The sequence below is a fragment of the Spea bombifrons genome, chromosome 9 (genome assembly GCF_027358695.1).
Source record: "Spea bombifrons isolate aSpeBom1 chromosome 9, aSpeBom1.2.pri, whole genome shotgun sequence".
Classification (NCBI taxonomy): Eukaryota; Metazoa; Chordata; class Amphibia; order Anura; family Pelobatidae; genus Spea; species Spea bombifrons.
The window spans coordinates 31,436,744-31,452,822 of record NC_071095.1 but is presented as its reverse complement, the minus strand read 5'-3'; the positions used below and the strand labels follow the sequence as shown (position 1 = coordinate 31,452,822).

General features: G+C 40.5%; 1 protein-coding gene across 1 annotated transcript; it reads right to left on the bottom strand.

Moving 5' to 3' along the window:
- Positions 1-2,170: 2,170 nt before the first annotated feature.
- On the bottom strand, positions 2,171-15,891 carry ZFYVE19 (zinc finger FYVE-type containing 19). The gene is made up of 12 exons (XM_053474526.1): positions 15,833-15,891; positions 12,624-12,710; positions 11,444-11,565; positions 11,274-11,330; positions 10,297-10,447; positions 9,649-9,789; positions 6,762-6,876; positions 5,503-5,721; positions 4,904-4,980; positions 4,272-4,385; positions 3,526-3,689; positions 2,171-2,694 (listed from the first exon to the last, which is right to left on the bottom strand). Exons 2-12 carry the CDS (start codon positions 12,675-12,677, stop codon positions 2,616-2,618), a joined length of 1,293 nt encoding a protein of 430 aa, XP_053330501.1. The 5' UTR covers positions 12,678-12,710; positions 15,833-15,891; the 3' UTR covers positions 2,171-2,615.
- Positions 15,892-16,079: the final 188 nt, after the last annotated feature.

The following is a 16,079-nucleotide window of genomic DNA, read 5'->3' as shown; positions in this document are numbered from 1 at the left end:
GTTTTTTATGTTTAAAATATATACTTTATTTTTTTCTGACATTTAAATTGCTATGATCCAACTGTGGATAATTAAGAGGAAATAAATAAAAAAAATACTTAAATATGATGAATTATCTATTGACTTCTATTATCTAATGCATTTCTCGTGTATGAGATAGACTGTTTATAATTTATTTGGCATTTAGTTTAGTACCGATTATGAACTAAATAGCAATTGTTTGCCTAAAAACATTCATTTGCAAAATACTGTTCCTGAGGTTTTAGTCATACCAAAAAGGTAGATCAATTGTAAAATACGCATTAACCTATAAATGGAGAAAAAGCTTTATAATTTTGCAATATTGCAAGATTTCAACCAACACAGAGAAGATAAACAATGGTAGGTGTAATTAGTGCCCAAAACCTCACACGTGAAGTTTCAGTTAGGCCTGCCAAAAGTACCGGTTACAATATACAGTATTGTATATACAATAGTTTTAGGTATTGAATCCACTGTCTAATCCTGAAAGCTTCTCTGTTTCACTGCTGGATTACATATTTTATGAAGCGGTGCCTCATCCAAATACAGTTATGATATTAGTTTAAAGAGGAAATGCTAAACGCTTTCTGATACTGATTGATGAACAATGCAGGTAGAGTCTTAAAAGCATGTTACAATGTCCTACTTTAGTCAGAGTTGGAAAATATAATTCTGAACAGGTTACAATTAAAGGGTCAGTGAATTTTAAAGGGATTAGAGATCAGTTATTTATCTTTCTGTTGGCGTTATGTTTCTAGACTATAACCAACTCCAATGAAAAAAACACAAACCTCTTACAAAAGCTGATATATGACGTCTTTAATTGGCAGTCTTTTGATCTCACTGTATATATCACAGTTATAATGAATGTTTTTGCTTGACCTGCATGGATGACTCCGCTTTTACAGAACAGGCTGGGTTCTTGTGCCTGACTAATTGCAGTAGGTTGTCAAACCGGTCAGTGAACACACTGTAAGTGTTATAGACACGTCCTAACACGTAAGCAAGACAGAAACACTGGATCTGTTTGTGTAACCCATCTACTGGACTCCAATGACAACCCTGTCCTCACCTAACAAAGTGTGCACTATACTTACTGTAACAACATGTTGTCAAATATATTCCCTACATTATATGTTGAACATTATACCCATCATATACAGTCGTGTGAAAAAAGAAAGTACATCCTCTGAATTTTATGGTTTTGCATATCAGGACATAATTGCAATCATTTGTTCCTTAGCAGGTCTAAAAATTAGGTAAATACAACCTCAGCTGAAAAACAACATGACATATTACAGCTGTCAGGCCCCCAGTCCTCCTCCTTACCTCTTCCAGTACCGCAACCGGGTCTTCCAGATGAGGGGACGGAGAGATTCGATGGAGACCGCAAACGGTACCAGTCCTTCCTAACTGCCTGTGAACTCCTCTTCGCTCTCCAACCCTGAAGGTACGCCACCGACTTCATACAGGTCCGTACCGCCATCTCCTTATTGACTGGAGGTCCTATGACATGGGCACATCACCTCCTACAAGTGAACCACCCGGCTCTAGCCACCCGGCAAGCTTTTCGCCACAGCAGAAGCCGCTTTGCGAGCCCTGAGACAAGGACGTCGTCCCGTAGAGGACTACACTGCGGAATTCAGGCGGGTTGCAGTGGAGACAGCGTGGAACGAACCCGCTCTATTGCACCAATTTCACCTATGCCTGTCTGACACGCTCAAGGATGAGCTAGCTCGGGTTGGGGTTCCAGGTACCCTGGAGCAAGTATTTTCCCCATTGGCGATTGCATAACCTCACAGGTGAGGGCAGAAACACCTGGGAGTCAGTGGGAGGGGCTTTACCCGTGGATTATAAAAACCCTGCACACCCTTCAGTCTGTGCTTAGTTATTGAGCTCTCTGGTTCCCTTAGCCCTGCTCTGACCCGTTCCCTTGCGTATCCTGCCCTATTTGATTGACCTCCTGGCACCTGACCTCGGCATTGTCTTCTGGATTTCGTGTATCTCTCCTGTCCTGACCCAGCTCATCTCCCGTTATTGCCCCTTCGCTGCCTGCCCTGATTCCGATTTGCCTCCTGGACTTTGTCTTCTGTTCCTATCCTCCTGCTGGGCCACCCTGCTCTACGCTCCCAACCAGTCCGCTAGAGCCTGACAACACCATGTCATAATTTAATCAGCAAAAATAAAGCCAAAACGGAGAAGCCATGTGTGAAAAACCAAGCACACCTTATGATTCAATAGTTAAAGACTATGCACTGTGCACAAAAAGGGAAACAAGAAGAACCTATGCAAAACATCAGGTACATTTTCCAATACATTGCTTTCCTGCTCGAACACTGGCTACGAGGTACCATACTGACTGCAAAGCTATACCATCCTAAAATTGGGACTTCATCTTTCACCAAATCTATTTGTTATTAGTTTTTTTTAATATATAATAAATAAAAGAAAGTACATGGGAACAGAAAACAAATTGCTTTTTTGGCTTACATCACAGGAAGATTTAAGCTGCTCAGTGGAGTAGCTGCTGCGGCAACGCATTAGTTAAATATACTGTCCAGCAAAGCAAAAATAAAATTCTGTTCCACTTCTGTTTATCTCACTCCTTTTTTCTGTTGCGCATGATAACCAGATGTCCGATGTTCTTTGCGGTCAAACTCATCATGTCCTTCTCTGAAATAATAATAATGAAAAAGGAAACAATTAAAGAAGAAGTGTCTTTCCCAACGCTTAATCTACAGTTCAACATAATGATATGTATTAAAAACTTGCAAAGGAATATAAGGTATAAGACATCATTTTGCTTTCTGAGGTTTATTAACTAAAGGGAGAGTTACGATTTTAAGTCTTTGACTTCACTATATATTGTAAAGGGCCAGCCCCCGTAAACTTCTGCTACAGGAAGAAATTGGCCATATATTATGCAGAGTTAAATCCTAACATTAAATTATGCATCATACATGGGCCAGCTCAATGCTTTTTGCTGGACAAGCCTGTGTCAGAATAACAAAGTGAATAACTCTCCCTTTAGTGAATAAATACCCTTAAGAAAAGCCTAAGCTTAGCGCATGTTAGCTGTCCCCATGAACATATGAGGCCTAATATAAGTAAGATTTGAATAAAAGTACAGATTTGCTGATAGTTAACACGAAATCTTTAAAGTCATAAAGACCGGGCACCATGAACTTCTTCAAAATTGTACTTGGGCTACCAAGTAATACAGGAAGTCATAGCCCAGTGTATTTTGTATTGTATATTAAGTGGCAAACAGATATTATAGGGACTATTACTGGGATTCCATATCTGTAACTTGCAAATGACATGCCGATATAGACCAGAGAGGTATCAGTTTACTGGCATACCAACATGTTTCTATTTACAGTGGTAGACTTTGTTTTGTACCCCTCGCCAAGTAAACCGAAACGAAATTCATAACTTGGCATCCAATCTATGTACCAAAGAATACCAGCAGCACAGGAAAAAACGTTATTGCTTTGTTTTTACCGAAAGCATCTCTTGCAGTAAAGATCATCGTCACAGTCGTGGCATCTAAGAGTAGCATCCTCATTACAGATGCAGCACCAGGGCAGCTCCTCGTCATCGCTGTCTAAGTGTCTTGAAGGTATTGCAGCAGGTTTTGTGGTAGGCAAAGGCTGCGCAGGCACTTTCTGGAAAGAAACAAAAAGAGATCATAAGTTTAAGATAACCTCGTCACTTAATGTTGTACAGATGTATATAAAAATTTGTTAGACCTTGACTGCATGAGGCCAGCTCGGAAAAAGCATTACATCATGTTCCAAACTTTAGCTGGGCACAACTTGAAGTAGATTTGTTGTCCTTAAATTAGAATTTGGAAATTCTCTTCTACACCCAGATACACCTTCTTTTCTTACTGGCGGAGGTCATGATAATGTTGATGGAAAACAGGCGCTGAGGTGTGAAACTACTTTTAAAACATTCAGAATAATTCCATCCATCTTAGAGGCCAAGACTTTTCTATCTATACTCCAGGACAAGTTTATCGCCAATTCCTACGTTTTCATAAGCAGTTCTAGTAGGGATTCTTAACCCGTAAACCAATACTGTTCTATGCATGGTTGATTTTTGTTCCCAGCATATAGTCCTTCTGATTCTTTCCCTTTTGTCTTACATTTTCAAAAATGGCAGCACATAATGACGATTGGTAGAATATTGTCTTTTTTGTGCCTAGTAAACACAAATTTACAAAAAGACACAAGGACGCCACAGACCTGTTCCGTTCTTTTTGGTTTATTTTCTGCTTGGGTGCTTTTTTCTTTTCCGTTGCTCTGATTAGGGTTCACGTTATATCCGCTTGCTTCATCCAGAACAGTTTCCTCTGAAAGCTGAAAGCAAAATATCATGAGATTGTACAGAAGTAAATGTGCTGATTTTAAACAAATCCAACAGATACATTTGTTAATATTTGTTAAATAATTAAGCCTTTGTCTTCCTAAACTCTTTAGTGGTAGGTGTTACTCATATACTGTATTTTTGTATCATATATTAAACTATGCACTCAAAAAAGTAGTCAAGAAACGACGTGGGCTATATAAGCTCCTGCTAATAAACCACAGCAAAGGCCTTCCGGATCTTTAACAGCCTCTCGACGGGACTAATTAATGTTCATATAATGCTTTCAAGTTCTTGCTAGATTCTGCATACATTTTGTGGTAGCTACACAGGAAAAAATAATCTAAAAAGAACTACTTTCTGGCCTAGCTACACTGTATATTTAAATACATGCTACAAGATAAAAATAAAAATAAAGAAAGAAATAAAAGAGTGCTGAAGATTCACGTTTAATCACATGACAGAAGATAGCTTTCTACAAATTTGCAGGATTCCCATGCACAGTGCGGACCTGTATCAATATTCTCTGTATCGCTTCCTCCTCTGTCTCTTCGTCGCTGTCCGGAAGTTTATAGCTATCTATAGTAACTAAAAAAAAATCTATAATGAATATATATTTATATATAATTTTTTGTCCATAGAATTTCACAACACAGCATGTATAAAAACAGAGCAGGTCAACTACCCCATACTATGATCCCTCTATTGAAACCTTTTTCAAGAACATGAGAGACTAGAATAAATTGAATCCTGATGTTCCCAAACCGTTTACCGAGTAACATTTACAGGTCAAAGCCACAGAAAAACAAAAACTATTTTCAAAGTGCTAGAAAGCAACTTTTCTTTACACTTTTTAGCGTGGCCCCGTTACTCAAATAAATCTTAACAGCATTCTACTCACTCTCTGGTGTGATACTAATATATACAAGGACATAATGAACAAAATATTCAGATGGATATGCATGTTAAGTTTAATATGATAATAGGAAATACTTACATATAACAATTTTTTTTTTTATTTTATTTTTATTTTTTAGACATAAGCCCTTTTTGTGGGGGGGGGGAAACTAAGATTTTGTTAAACAGTAATAAATCCCCCGGTTTGTATACCTGTCTCTGGATCTTTGCCTTGACACACTGCAAGTCTTTTCGCTATATCCAGGATCTTCTCTTGTCTAGTGTTCTCATTTCTCAGTTCTACTGCAGCTTCTGCCAATAGTCGGTTCTTTTCCTCTTCTAGATGTGTTGTGTTTAATTCAGGATTATGGCCCGTCCAAATCTCCTTCCCATCGACTCTGTTGAGATCATTCATTGGCTGGGATCTGAACTCTACAAAAGGGGACACCATTAAAATGCAAGGAGCCGGTGTTACAAAAGAACGGTTGAGTTCTGTTACCACACAAATTTTATGATTGCAAAATATGTCAGAAATGAGTCCGAAAACATCCATGTTGGCTTCTGAGAACGGTAAGCAAACATATCCCTGAATGGCAGCCGGCTGATTAAACCTACACAATACTTACTGTATCAAAGAAAAGAAAAAAAAAAGACAGACTTAACAGACTTAAAAAGAAAAACTGACACTGACTATGATAAACATAAAAAACACAAAAAATAAACAGAGCAGCTAAGCTTTTTTTCAAAATCAAATTTTATTCAATTTTCCAAACATATATGAGGGAGGGGGTAGGGATACAGAAAGGAAAAAGAGGGAGGGAAGGGAAACGGGGAAAACAGGGTACCCCGGCATGAGACCATGATGTACAGAAACACAGATCCAAGACCAGTGGCAAAAATGGAATACACAGATCAAAAGGGCAGAGCAGGGCAACTACGCATCCCGCCCCACAACAGAGGACAACCAGTAGAACCATGTGGCCGTATAAGCCTCCCTAAGTTTCGGGGTCGAGGCGGAGAGATCCTCAATCCGCCTGATCTCCTCCACCTTCGCCACCCAGTCGCGGCGAGAGGGAGGGCGAGGTTGTTTCCAATGAAGTGGGATGAGACTTTTAGCAGCGTCAAGGAGATGTCGGACCACCGACCGCTTGTAATGTGAGATCGAACGGGGAGTGTGGTGCAGAAGCATGGGCAGCGGCCGGAACGGAGGGGGGGAATCCGAGAGCTCCGAGATCACCCGGTGGACCTCCTCCCAGTAGGGCTGTAACAGAGCAGCTAAGCTTTAATCCTAATATACTGGAGCGTTCAATCAAAAAATGCTAACAGTGCAATATTCAAGTCTCAAGCTCCCATAACAGGTTTTCAGTACCTTCTCAGCATAGGCTGATTTTAATCATTTTTGTCTCAGACATCCAACAGGTTAAAAACCATTTGAGGTATTTAAGAAGATATCCTAGAATATTCTCTATTACCCTGCAGCGGTGATGCCTGGTCCCATGTATTGTCTATGGCTACCTCTTCTTTAAGTTGGGTTAGTAAATCATCAGCACACTGGACTTGGGTTCTGGTGTCTGGTGGCTTGTAAACCTAACATTAAACATAAAAGCAGAACTATATCTTAATACAAATAACACAGAAATTCATAACAGCAAGTAAGCAGACATCTGGTTTGACTCGTTTTATATGCAGTTGAATAGTATATTTGTCCATTTTATGTACTCTCCAAGTAATATAACAAAGATGGCCTAAAGTAGACCCGTCACATAATAATAATAATAATAAAACAAATCATTTCCGTTTAGCCCCTATAGCACATTGCCAAATATTTTAGGCTGGAAAGCATTATATTTAAGCATATCACACTCAGGAGTCAGAGCCATCTTGCTTTCTTTATATCATATGAAAGGATTTTTTTCTCTCCCTATATTGAGAACCAAAAAAGGTTTGATATAAATAGCTGCTTCAGCAAGTATTTCCTAATTAAATAAATAAATAGTTTCAATAGTAGGAGAAATGTTAGAAAGCAAAAAACGACTTATCTCAATAAATGTGGATTTTGGGGCTTACGAAATGTTGGACTGTATTTTTCCTCTCATAATTACTTTGGATTATTTAATAATCTTCATATTTACTATCTTTTCCAGGGTAATTGGAATTTTATGGCAGTTGCCCAAATTTAAAGTTATTTTTCTTTCCACTTAATTTTTCCACTGAACCTGGATTTATATCAACAGGGACCAGCTGGACCACAGCAACAAGTAGAGGTAAATATAACGGTGTTTAATTATCCTGAATAGAGGTTTTAGAATAGAATTGTGTCTGCTTCAATATAGAAGAGTTTATCCCTTCTTCAGGGGAATAATATATTTATTTATTTTTTAAAATCTTGTTTATTGACATCTGAGATCCAAAACAAAGCATGTCGTTCAAAGTATGAAGTTGAGCAAGATACAATGTAAAACATGGCTACAACGTCAAATCAGGACGGAGCTGACAAATGCACAGTTCAATCAGGGGAATAATATTTTAATGTTGGTCTCGACAAATCCCAGGCGCCAGGTCGCCATGGCGACTCGGAATTTTGTCCTGGCGCCTAGGTGTTTGTCAGCCTGTGATCGCGGGGGGCGCTGCTGCTGCTGTCTGCCCAGGAGTCTGGGCAGACAGCACAGCCACTCAGAGCCCGCCCCCGAGATCACTCCCACGAAGTGATTCTGTAGGCTTCAGGAAAGGGGGTTGAGTGTTGATTGGGTCCCCACACCTGACACAACACCCCCCTGCTGCCTGATCGCTCCATGAGAGCGAAAGTGCAGCGTTAACCCCTTCAATGCCGCTGCATTTAGTGGTTAATTCCCATTTTGTACGGGGATCTGCTGCTGGTGGTCTGCCTGGAAGCCCAAGCAAACCAGCAAAAACAAGCCCCCACAAGCCCTTTGAGGATTCCTTTAGGCATGGAAGCCTACAGCAGTCATCAGAGACTCCCCCCTGCAATGGCTGGTCTATAGACCAGCAATAGCGTCCCAGCTGCCAGAGGCAGCTTCAGGGACAGGGGGAGAGGGTTCTTTGGTCTACACACCCCCCCTGCTGCCTGATCGCTCCATGAGAGCGACAGTGCAGTGTTAACCCCTTCAGTTCCACAATTGTGTATAACACATTCGTGGCATTGCAGGGGTTAACATTTGTCCCCACAAGCTTGTGGGGACTAAATATCAGTCAGTGCTGTGCTCCAATGGAGCATCAGCATTGAAAGCGTTAAAAAAAAAAAAAAAAAACAACAACAACAAAAACCAGCACTGACCTGAAAGTCCAGGGTGCTTCCAGGTCAAATGCTGTGATTTTAGTAAGCGGGCTGATGATGATCAGATCACTCCTAACCAACTGTTAGTTTAAAAAAAAATCCTGGCTCCTAACTTTTTTAGCTGGCGCCTAGATTCCCAACAAATTTGTCAAGCCCTGTTGTATATGACTGCAGCTTATAACCTGTAATAATGGTAATGATGTAAAAAGGTAACGGAAGTACGTTTTTCTGACGTCTGACATTATTTGCATCTATTTAAAATCTCACAATCAATAATCCGCTATATTTTATGTCATGATTTATTTTGACATGTTTTAGAAGATAATTTCTCGGTTTTCCCTTTTGCTCTGAACAGATCATGTATGTATTTTGTAGATTGGGTTGTCCCAATAAATAATATCTTGATTAACTATCGTGGTAATATAGTATCACGCTTTGAAGTATACATTTTGGTTTGATCTGAAAGAATTTAGGATTGGAGATAAAATATAGGTCATCTGTTTTAGATCCACATTGTTGGTGTGGTCCTACAGAAGCACCAGAATTTTGTGTGATAGAATATTGGTTTGGCCTATATTAACTCATTAATACCCCTAACATAATTGGAGGTATTTATAACTATGTAATAATTTTTTTTCACATTTCGGGCCCCAAAATTAAGGAGCGTCTTATACATGGGGAAATACGGTAAATAGTTTTTTTAATGTCAAACTGTATATTTCTGTATTTAGAGACTTGATTAATCATCAGCAGAAATATCATCCGGCTATATTTAAAAGACATGCTATATCTAAAACTAGAAGGTCAGATGCTTAGGTGTAATTTAAGGAAAGTTAGCTTTACTAAGAGGATAGAGGTAGGTAAGCCTCGTAGCAGAAGTGGCAAAGGGAATTTAAACATGTGTGGGGTAAGCATAAGACTATCCTGAATCTAAGATGAGATCAAGGACTGATCAAGATCTGAAGCTTTACATCAGGAAAAAATAGCAGACTAGTTAGGCCAAACAGGTCTTATTTGCCATCAGATGTTTCTATGACATAAACTGTTCAGTAGGACTGCCATACCGGTTTTGGTGTTCTGGACGGAGGAACCATGCCTTGTAGTACAGCCAACCGATCCTCTATCTCTTGCACAGATGGTACAGATGACTGTGAACCTTTCGAGAGCTTGTCTGCTCTGGCTTCTGTTTCAGCAAAAAAAACAACATCAAAACATGATACATACATAAATATACCATGCTTAATACATGAGAAGGGCATTGAGAGTTGATGAGACGAAGTAGCGTCAAATATACAAAGCGGGAGACTAACAGCAATAATGGTTAAAAGGGGACTCTTCCAGGGTTTCTTTTTGTGTAGATGATAAAGCAATAGACCTAAATCTTAAACTAAAACGAATGAAAAGAACTGAAAAATGACTTAAGAAACAAACAACTGCTTCTCAGCAAGAAATGGTATTCAGGGGTTTATATAGCAATTAAAACAATTCCCGGATTATTCTTATTGCTCACGGAGTGAAGAAAATAAATTTCCCTTTATCTGAGTTGGTGCAATCATCTCGGCAAGGTTGAACCGGATAACTGGCGCTTTAAAAAACAGTAATGTTCATTACAACGTCTCAAACATATGGGTTTCCATTGTAACAAACATAATATAAAACTATACTCAAATGTAATTTAAAACACTAAACGTAACATGGGATTTATGTTTTCCCTTACTGGGCTTCGTTTCTTCTCTGAGTTTATCCAGTCGTTCTGCTATAGCTCTGTCTTCCGGAAGCAGTCCTTGATATTTAGAATCTGGTACACTACCACTTGGTCCAAACTCCCTCTTATCCAACTTGGTTTCAAGAGCTGCAATTCTCCTGAAAGAAATGTAGCAATTTAGCTCTACAAAAACCAGTTGATAACGTGATCTGGGCTTTGTGTAGGCCACTCAAAACACGTTGGGGTGAACTGCTTAAGAGCAATCAAGGCCACGTTATCCAACAACAGTAGTCAGTAATTCAATATCCCATCATCTTATCTCCATAAGAGTGGAGGCAGCAAAGGGAAGGGTCCGACTTAATTTAATGTCCATGATTTTGGAGTAAGAGGTTCAATGAGTAGGTGGCCCCATACTTTTGGCCAGTGTCCCATACTAAAGGAAATTAAAGACAAAAGTTTAGCAAAGGCGCAATCAGATACTGCCAAAGCAATAATTAAGAACCGAAGAATCAAAGTTCCCAAGGTTTAAAGAGCCCTATTTAATCCTAACATAGTTGTATCGCTTGTCAGTACTACTACTGATCCCACCCAGACACACTATACGAGGTAGAGACCTCTTGGACACCATTAATGAGGCACTTGTGTGACGGAAGGGGTAATTAACCAAGTCTCGTCGGGATGTCAAAATATGCACAAAGGTATATACATATTAGACTTGTGCATTTGGATTCGTACAAATTGAAAATCAAAATTAAAATTCATGCAAATCTCCAAGGACAAGCACCGCACCGCATCGCCACGCAGTTATTGCTGCCATTTCTTCTACTTTTTTTTTACTTTTCATTTGTTCCTTTACTTTTTCTGCAGAGTCACACATAATTCCCCACAACTGAACTATGTTCCTACATGGGTTCCTGACAGAAGAGATGAACTCGCCTGAAAATTACACCAATATAAAACTGATGTCAAAGAGTTGGAACTCACTTTTTGTAATTCTCTGGTGGTGACCATTTTGCTGAATTGTTTCTTGGGGGTCGCCCACTGGAACAGAGCAAAATTAAAACATAAGTATAGTAGCTGGGACATCGAGTTATAAAGATCCACTGACAGATCCTAGTTGCCACATGCTGAATAGCTCTCACCAGTATGCTCACCTGGTGATGTTCTCGTGACATTTCTTGCATATTTTTTGCTTGGTATTACCATACTGAGGAAGCACAGCACTGAATCCCAGGCATCCAGCACAGAATGAATGCCCGCAGGCCTTACAGCCATACTTGGGAAAAAAAACAAAAGCATACTGTATGTTATTATGCTAGCGATGATACCTTTACTCTGTTAAAATTCAGTATTAATTTCCTTTGTCGTGCACACATGGCAGGGTTTTTTAATGAAGACCCCTTCCTGTGTTAGGGGGCAATTTTTTAAATTGTTTTGGCGGTCTCCAGTTCCTCTGAGTTTGGGGGCATTTTTTAAAATTGCATTTTTCTCTCTCTCATTTGATGGGTTTGGGGGGGATTTTATAAATGTTGTTTTTGGTATTTTTACTTCCCTAGGTTTGGGGTTAATTTTTTATATGTGTTTTAGTGTCAGAACCAACTAGCACGCAAATAACATAACTACTTATTGAAAATACCTAAGGGTTTAGCGGACAGTTTAAGGGGTCCTGTTAGTGGATAGTTATTGGTACGGTTAGATGTTGGGGTTAGGTTATAGTACTGTATGGTGTTAGTGATAAGGAACACCCTCCATAACACCGCTCCTCCATGTATTTTTTGCCCTCAAACAAATACGCCCCTGCTTGATCATTACGTTCTTCCCATGGGCTAAGACTTTCCTCCTCACTTATCACCTCTTCCTTTCCAGTCTACAAGATTTCACTCGCGCTGCCCCATGCCTCTGGAATCTACTCCCAATGAACCTTCAGCTTTCACCCTCCCTCTCAACATTGAAGAAAAATCTCAAAAGCACACCACCTCCTTTGCTAGAACTTCCCTGTCACTGATACAACTTAGTTTTATAGTCAGACCTCTGAGGGTGGATTATAAGACAACCTTGAATATAAGACAAGGGGTCTAAGACCTTGTCTTATATTAGAGCAAATACAGTGTATAAAGTATACTTACACACACACTTATTTTAAATATTACTTAGGAAGCAATTCAAATGAGTAGGTAAATGTTATTAAACGTAACTGTTGTGCATTTTATTTCTGCAGGTAGAGAGACATAGAAGACACAATGGTATGGTTTAAAATGGAGGATTACAGGTCACACTAACAAAACAGCAAAAAAACAGCAATACGCTGATGAATATTATATTTTACCGACATACCTCTTTTTTGAAGACTGAGAACTTTGATGCACAGCTGAAACATCTCCTGTCCATTTCACAAGACGCACAAAGGTGTGCTGGCTGCGGCTGACAACATAAAAAGAGCACTGGATATTTTAATAATACAAGCAAAAGTTAAATTGTTCATTGAAAAACATTTAGCCCTGCGCGTAGACAACCTCCACTGCTGCCTGGCACTTCCACCGGGGCTTCTATGACGGAGCACCGGCGTGACATGACTAGGGCTGCAACAACTAATCGATAAAATCGATAATAATCGATAATGAAATTCGTTGGCAACGAATTTCATTATCGATTAGTTGAATCGATTATTATCGATTATAAAATGAGGGTTTTTTCAGAGCAAACGCTCTGAAAAATCCCCCTCATTCTATAATCCGTTTAGTCTGACTCACCGTCTCACAGCAGCAGCTCCTACTTACTCCCCCTCCCTGTAATCACTGTGACAACTGGCCCCGCCCCTTCCTTCTCCAGGCCAGAACCACATGGCTGTGACACTCATCTAACTGTAAGTATATATATATGTATATATATGTGTATATATATATATATATATATATATATATATATATATATTTGGGCTACTGAAAGTTAGGGGAGGTGGGGGTTAATTTAGGGGCAGTTATGGTTAGTGGGGTGTTTAGGGTTAATTTAGGGGCAGTTATGGTTAATTGGGTGTTTAGGGTTAATTTAGGAGCAGCTGTGGTTAATGGGGTGTTTGGGGTTAATTTGAGGCAGTTGTGGTTAATGGTGTGTTTAGGGTTAATTTAGGGGATGCTGTGGTTGATGGGGTCTTTAGGGTTAATTTAGGGGATACTGTGGTTAAGGGGGTGTTAGGGGTTAATTTAGGGGCAGTTATGGTTAATGGGGAGTTTAGGGTTAATTTAGGGGAATCTAAATCCTGGGGGCAGTGAAGTGACATATCTGGGGGTATAAGGCATATACAGTATATAAGGCATATGTGGGGAGGGCAGTGTGGCATGTCTGGGGAGGACGGAGTGGTGTATCAGGGTGTATAAGGCATATCTGGGGGTAGAGTGGCATATCTGGGGGTAGAGAAGTGGCATGTCTGGGAGGCAGGGTGGCATGTCTGGGGAGGATGGAGTGGGGATATAAGGCGTATCAGGCACAGTGGCAGATGTGGGAGGCAGCGTGGAGTGGCAGATGTGGAGTGGCAGATGTGGGAGGCAGCGTGGCAGATGTGGGAGGCATTGTGGAGTGGCAGATGTGGGAGGCAGCATGGCGTGGCAGATGTGGGGAGGGCAGGGTGGCATGTCTGGGAAGGATGGAGTGGTGTTTCAGGGGGTATAAGGCGTATCAGGCACAGTGGCATGTGGGGGGTAGAGTGGCGTGGCAGATGTGGGAGGCGGCGTGGCATATGTGGGAGGCAGCGTGGAGTGGCATATGTGGGAGGCAGCGTGGAGTGGCATATGTGGGAGGCAGCGTGGTGTGGTATATGTGGGAGGCAGCGTGGTGTGGTATATGTGGGAGGCAGCGTGGTGTGCTGTGGTAGGCAGCGTGGCATATGTGGGGGGGCAGCATGGCATGTCTGGGAGGCAGCGTAGCAAGCCTGGGCTCAAATGTGCATATATTGGGGGGCTGGTTGGGAAATAAAGACAAGAAATGTATTATCAAAGTTTTTTTATTCTGCTGTTTGTATTTAACCTCATTTGTTTAGTAAATTATTTTAAATAAATGAAAAATTTACATTCATTTTTTTTATCCGATTAATCGATTAATCGAAAAAATAATCGGCCAACTAATCGATTATTAAAATAATCGTTAGTTGCAGCCCTAGACATGACCTTCCGGCGCTCCATCATAGAAGCCCCCGCGGAAATGCCGGGCAGCAGCAGACGTCCACCAGCTGCCCCCACTAGACATCAGGTAGTCTGGAGCACGGGGCACGTCTGGGGATGCATTGGTAAGTCTGGAGGGGCATATAGGGGGTATAAGGCATATCTGGAGGGCAGAGTGGCATATAGGGGGTATAAGGCATATCTAGGGGCAGAGTGGCATATAGGGGGTATAAGGCATATCTGGGGCAGAGTGGCATATAGGGGGTATAAGGCATATCTGGGGGCAGAGTGGCATATAGGGGGTATAAGGCCTATCTGGGGGGCAGAGTGACACGCCTGGGGTCAGATGTGCATAACTGGGTGAAGATTGGCACATAAAAGGAAATAAAAATAAGAAATGCATTTTTCTCAATCAGTTTTTACTAAATATGAATAAAAAGTTTACATGTGAATTAATATTTTTTTTAGGTATTAAAACCTAGTTTGAGTAATATTATTTTGGGGTTTTTGTATCTTTAAAATATAGCTTTTAACTCACATTGTACCAAAAGCGTACGTGACATCTATGTTAGCCCAATAAACGGTGTCGACCTCAACTAAAGGCTACATCTTTCTTGGACCCCCACACCGCTATATGTAACATACCTCCGGGCCAATAATGGTGTTCATAAGGAAAGTTACCGTTCAGCTGTCACCGTAACACAGACACCATAAAAGTCACAAAGATAAAGTTTAAAAACTTTGAGGACCGGTAAACTTAAAAGGTTCCTGCTGCAAACCCCTGCCAGATCCGGCTACGATACGGCCAATACTCTTATTGCGTTTTACTGGGCGTGGTAAACCGGCGACTACATTATTATTATTATTATATACAGCGCCATCAATTTCCATGTACAATGTGTACACAGGACATAACAATTAGTATGTAACATAACAATATGACAGGTTTATACAAAAACAGGTGAGGAGGGTCCTTCCAAAAGTGAGTTAGTTTGTATTAAAAAAAAAAAAAAAATTGAACGTAAAAATTGGGTTCACAGCCATTTTTTCAGTATTTTTGGGTATGGGTCGCAAACCCTTTCTAAAGGCGCCAACCCAGAGATTCTTGAAAGATTACCACTTTAATAGCCCATTGTAAGGATTCTATGTGTTAACCAGTCCTCATGACTTGACATTAAAGAGCTATAAATTAGCCACCTGCGTTTAAGCAGGGATATCAACCATGACATACTGGTAGCAAAAGCATCCACTGACATGCCTATACACGGTCACTGTAGCGAAGAACAGGAAGAAGTCACTTCTAGTTTGTGACTCCCTGATATTGGGGCTAAAACTCCTAGATATGCCACTTAATATTAAATACTTCATGTAATTCTAAAGACGTGTTACCTCTATAATTCAGTAACTTCTACGCCTTCCAGGAAGTGGAGCAAATCAGCCCACAAAGCAAAGATTTCTGGGAGTTCTCGTTCTTTTTACCTTAAAGGAAACGTCGCCTTGTAGGCAGAACGCGGCACACTAAACTACATTTCCCATCGTGCAACGCGCAGGGCAGCGCTTTTACGTTAGCTAGCGAGGTGCTAACTGGTAATGGTAGTTCTAAATGAGCCGCAAACACGAGATGTAATAGCAACTG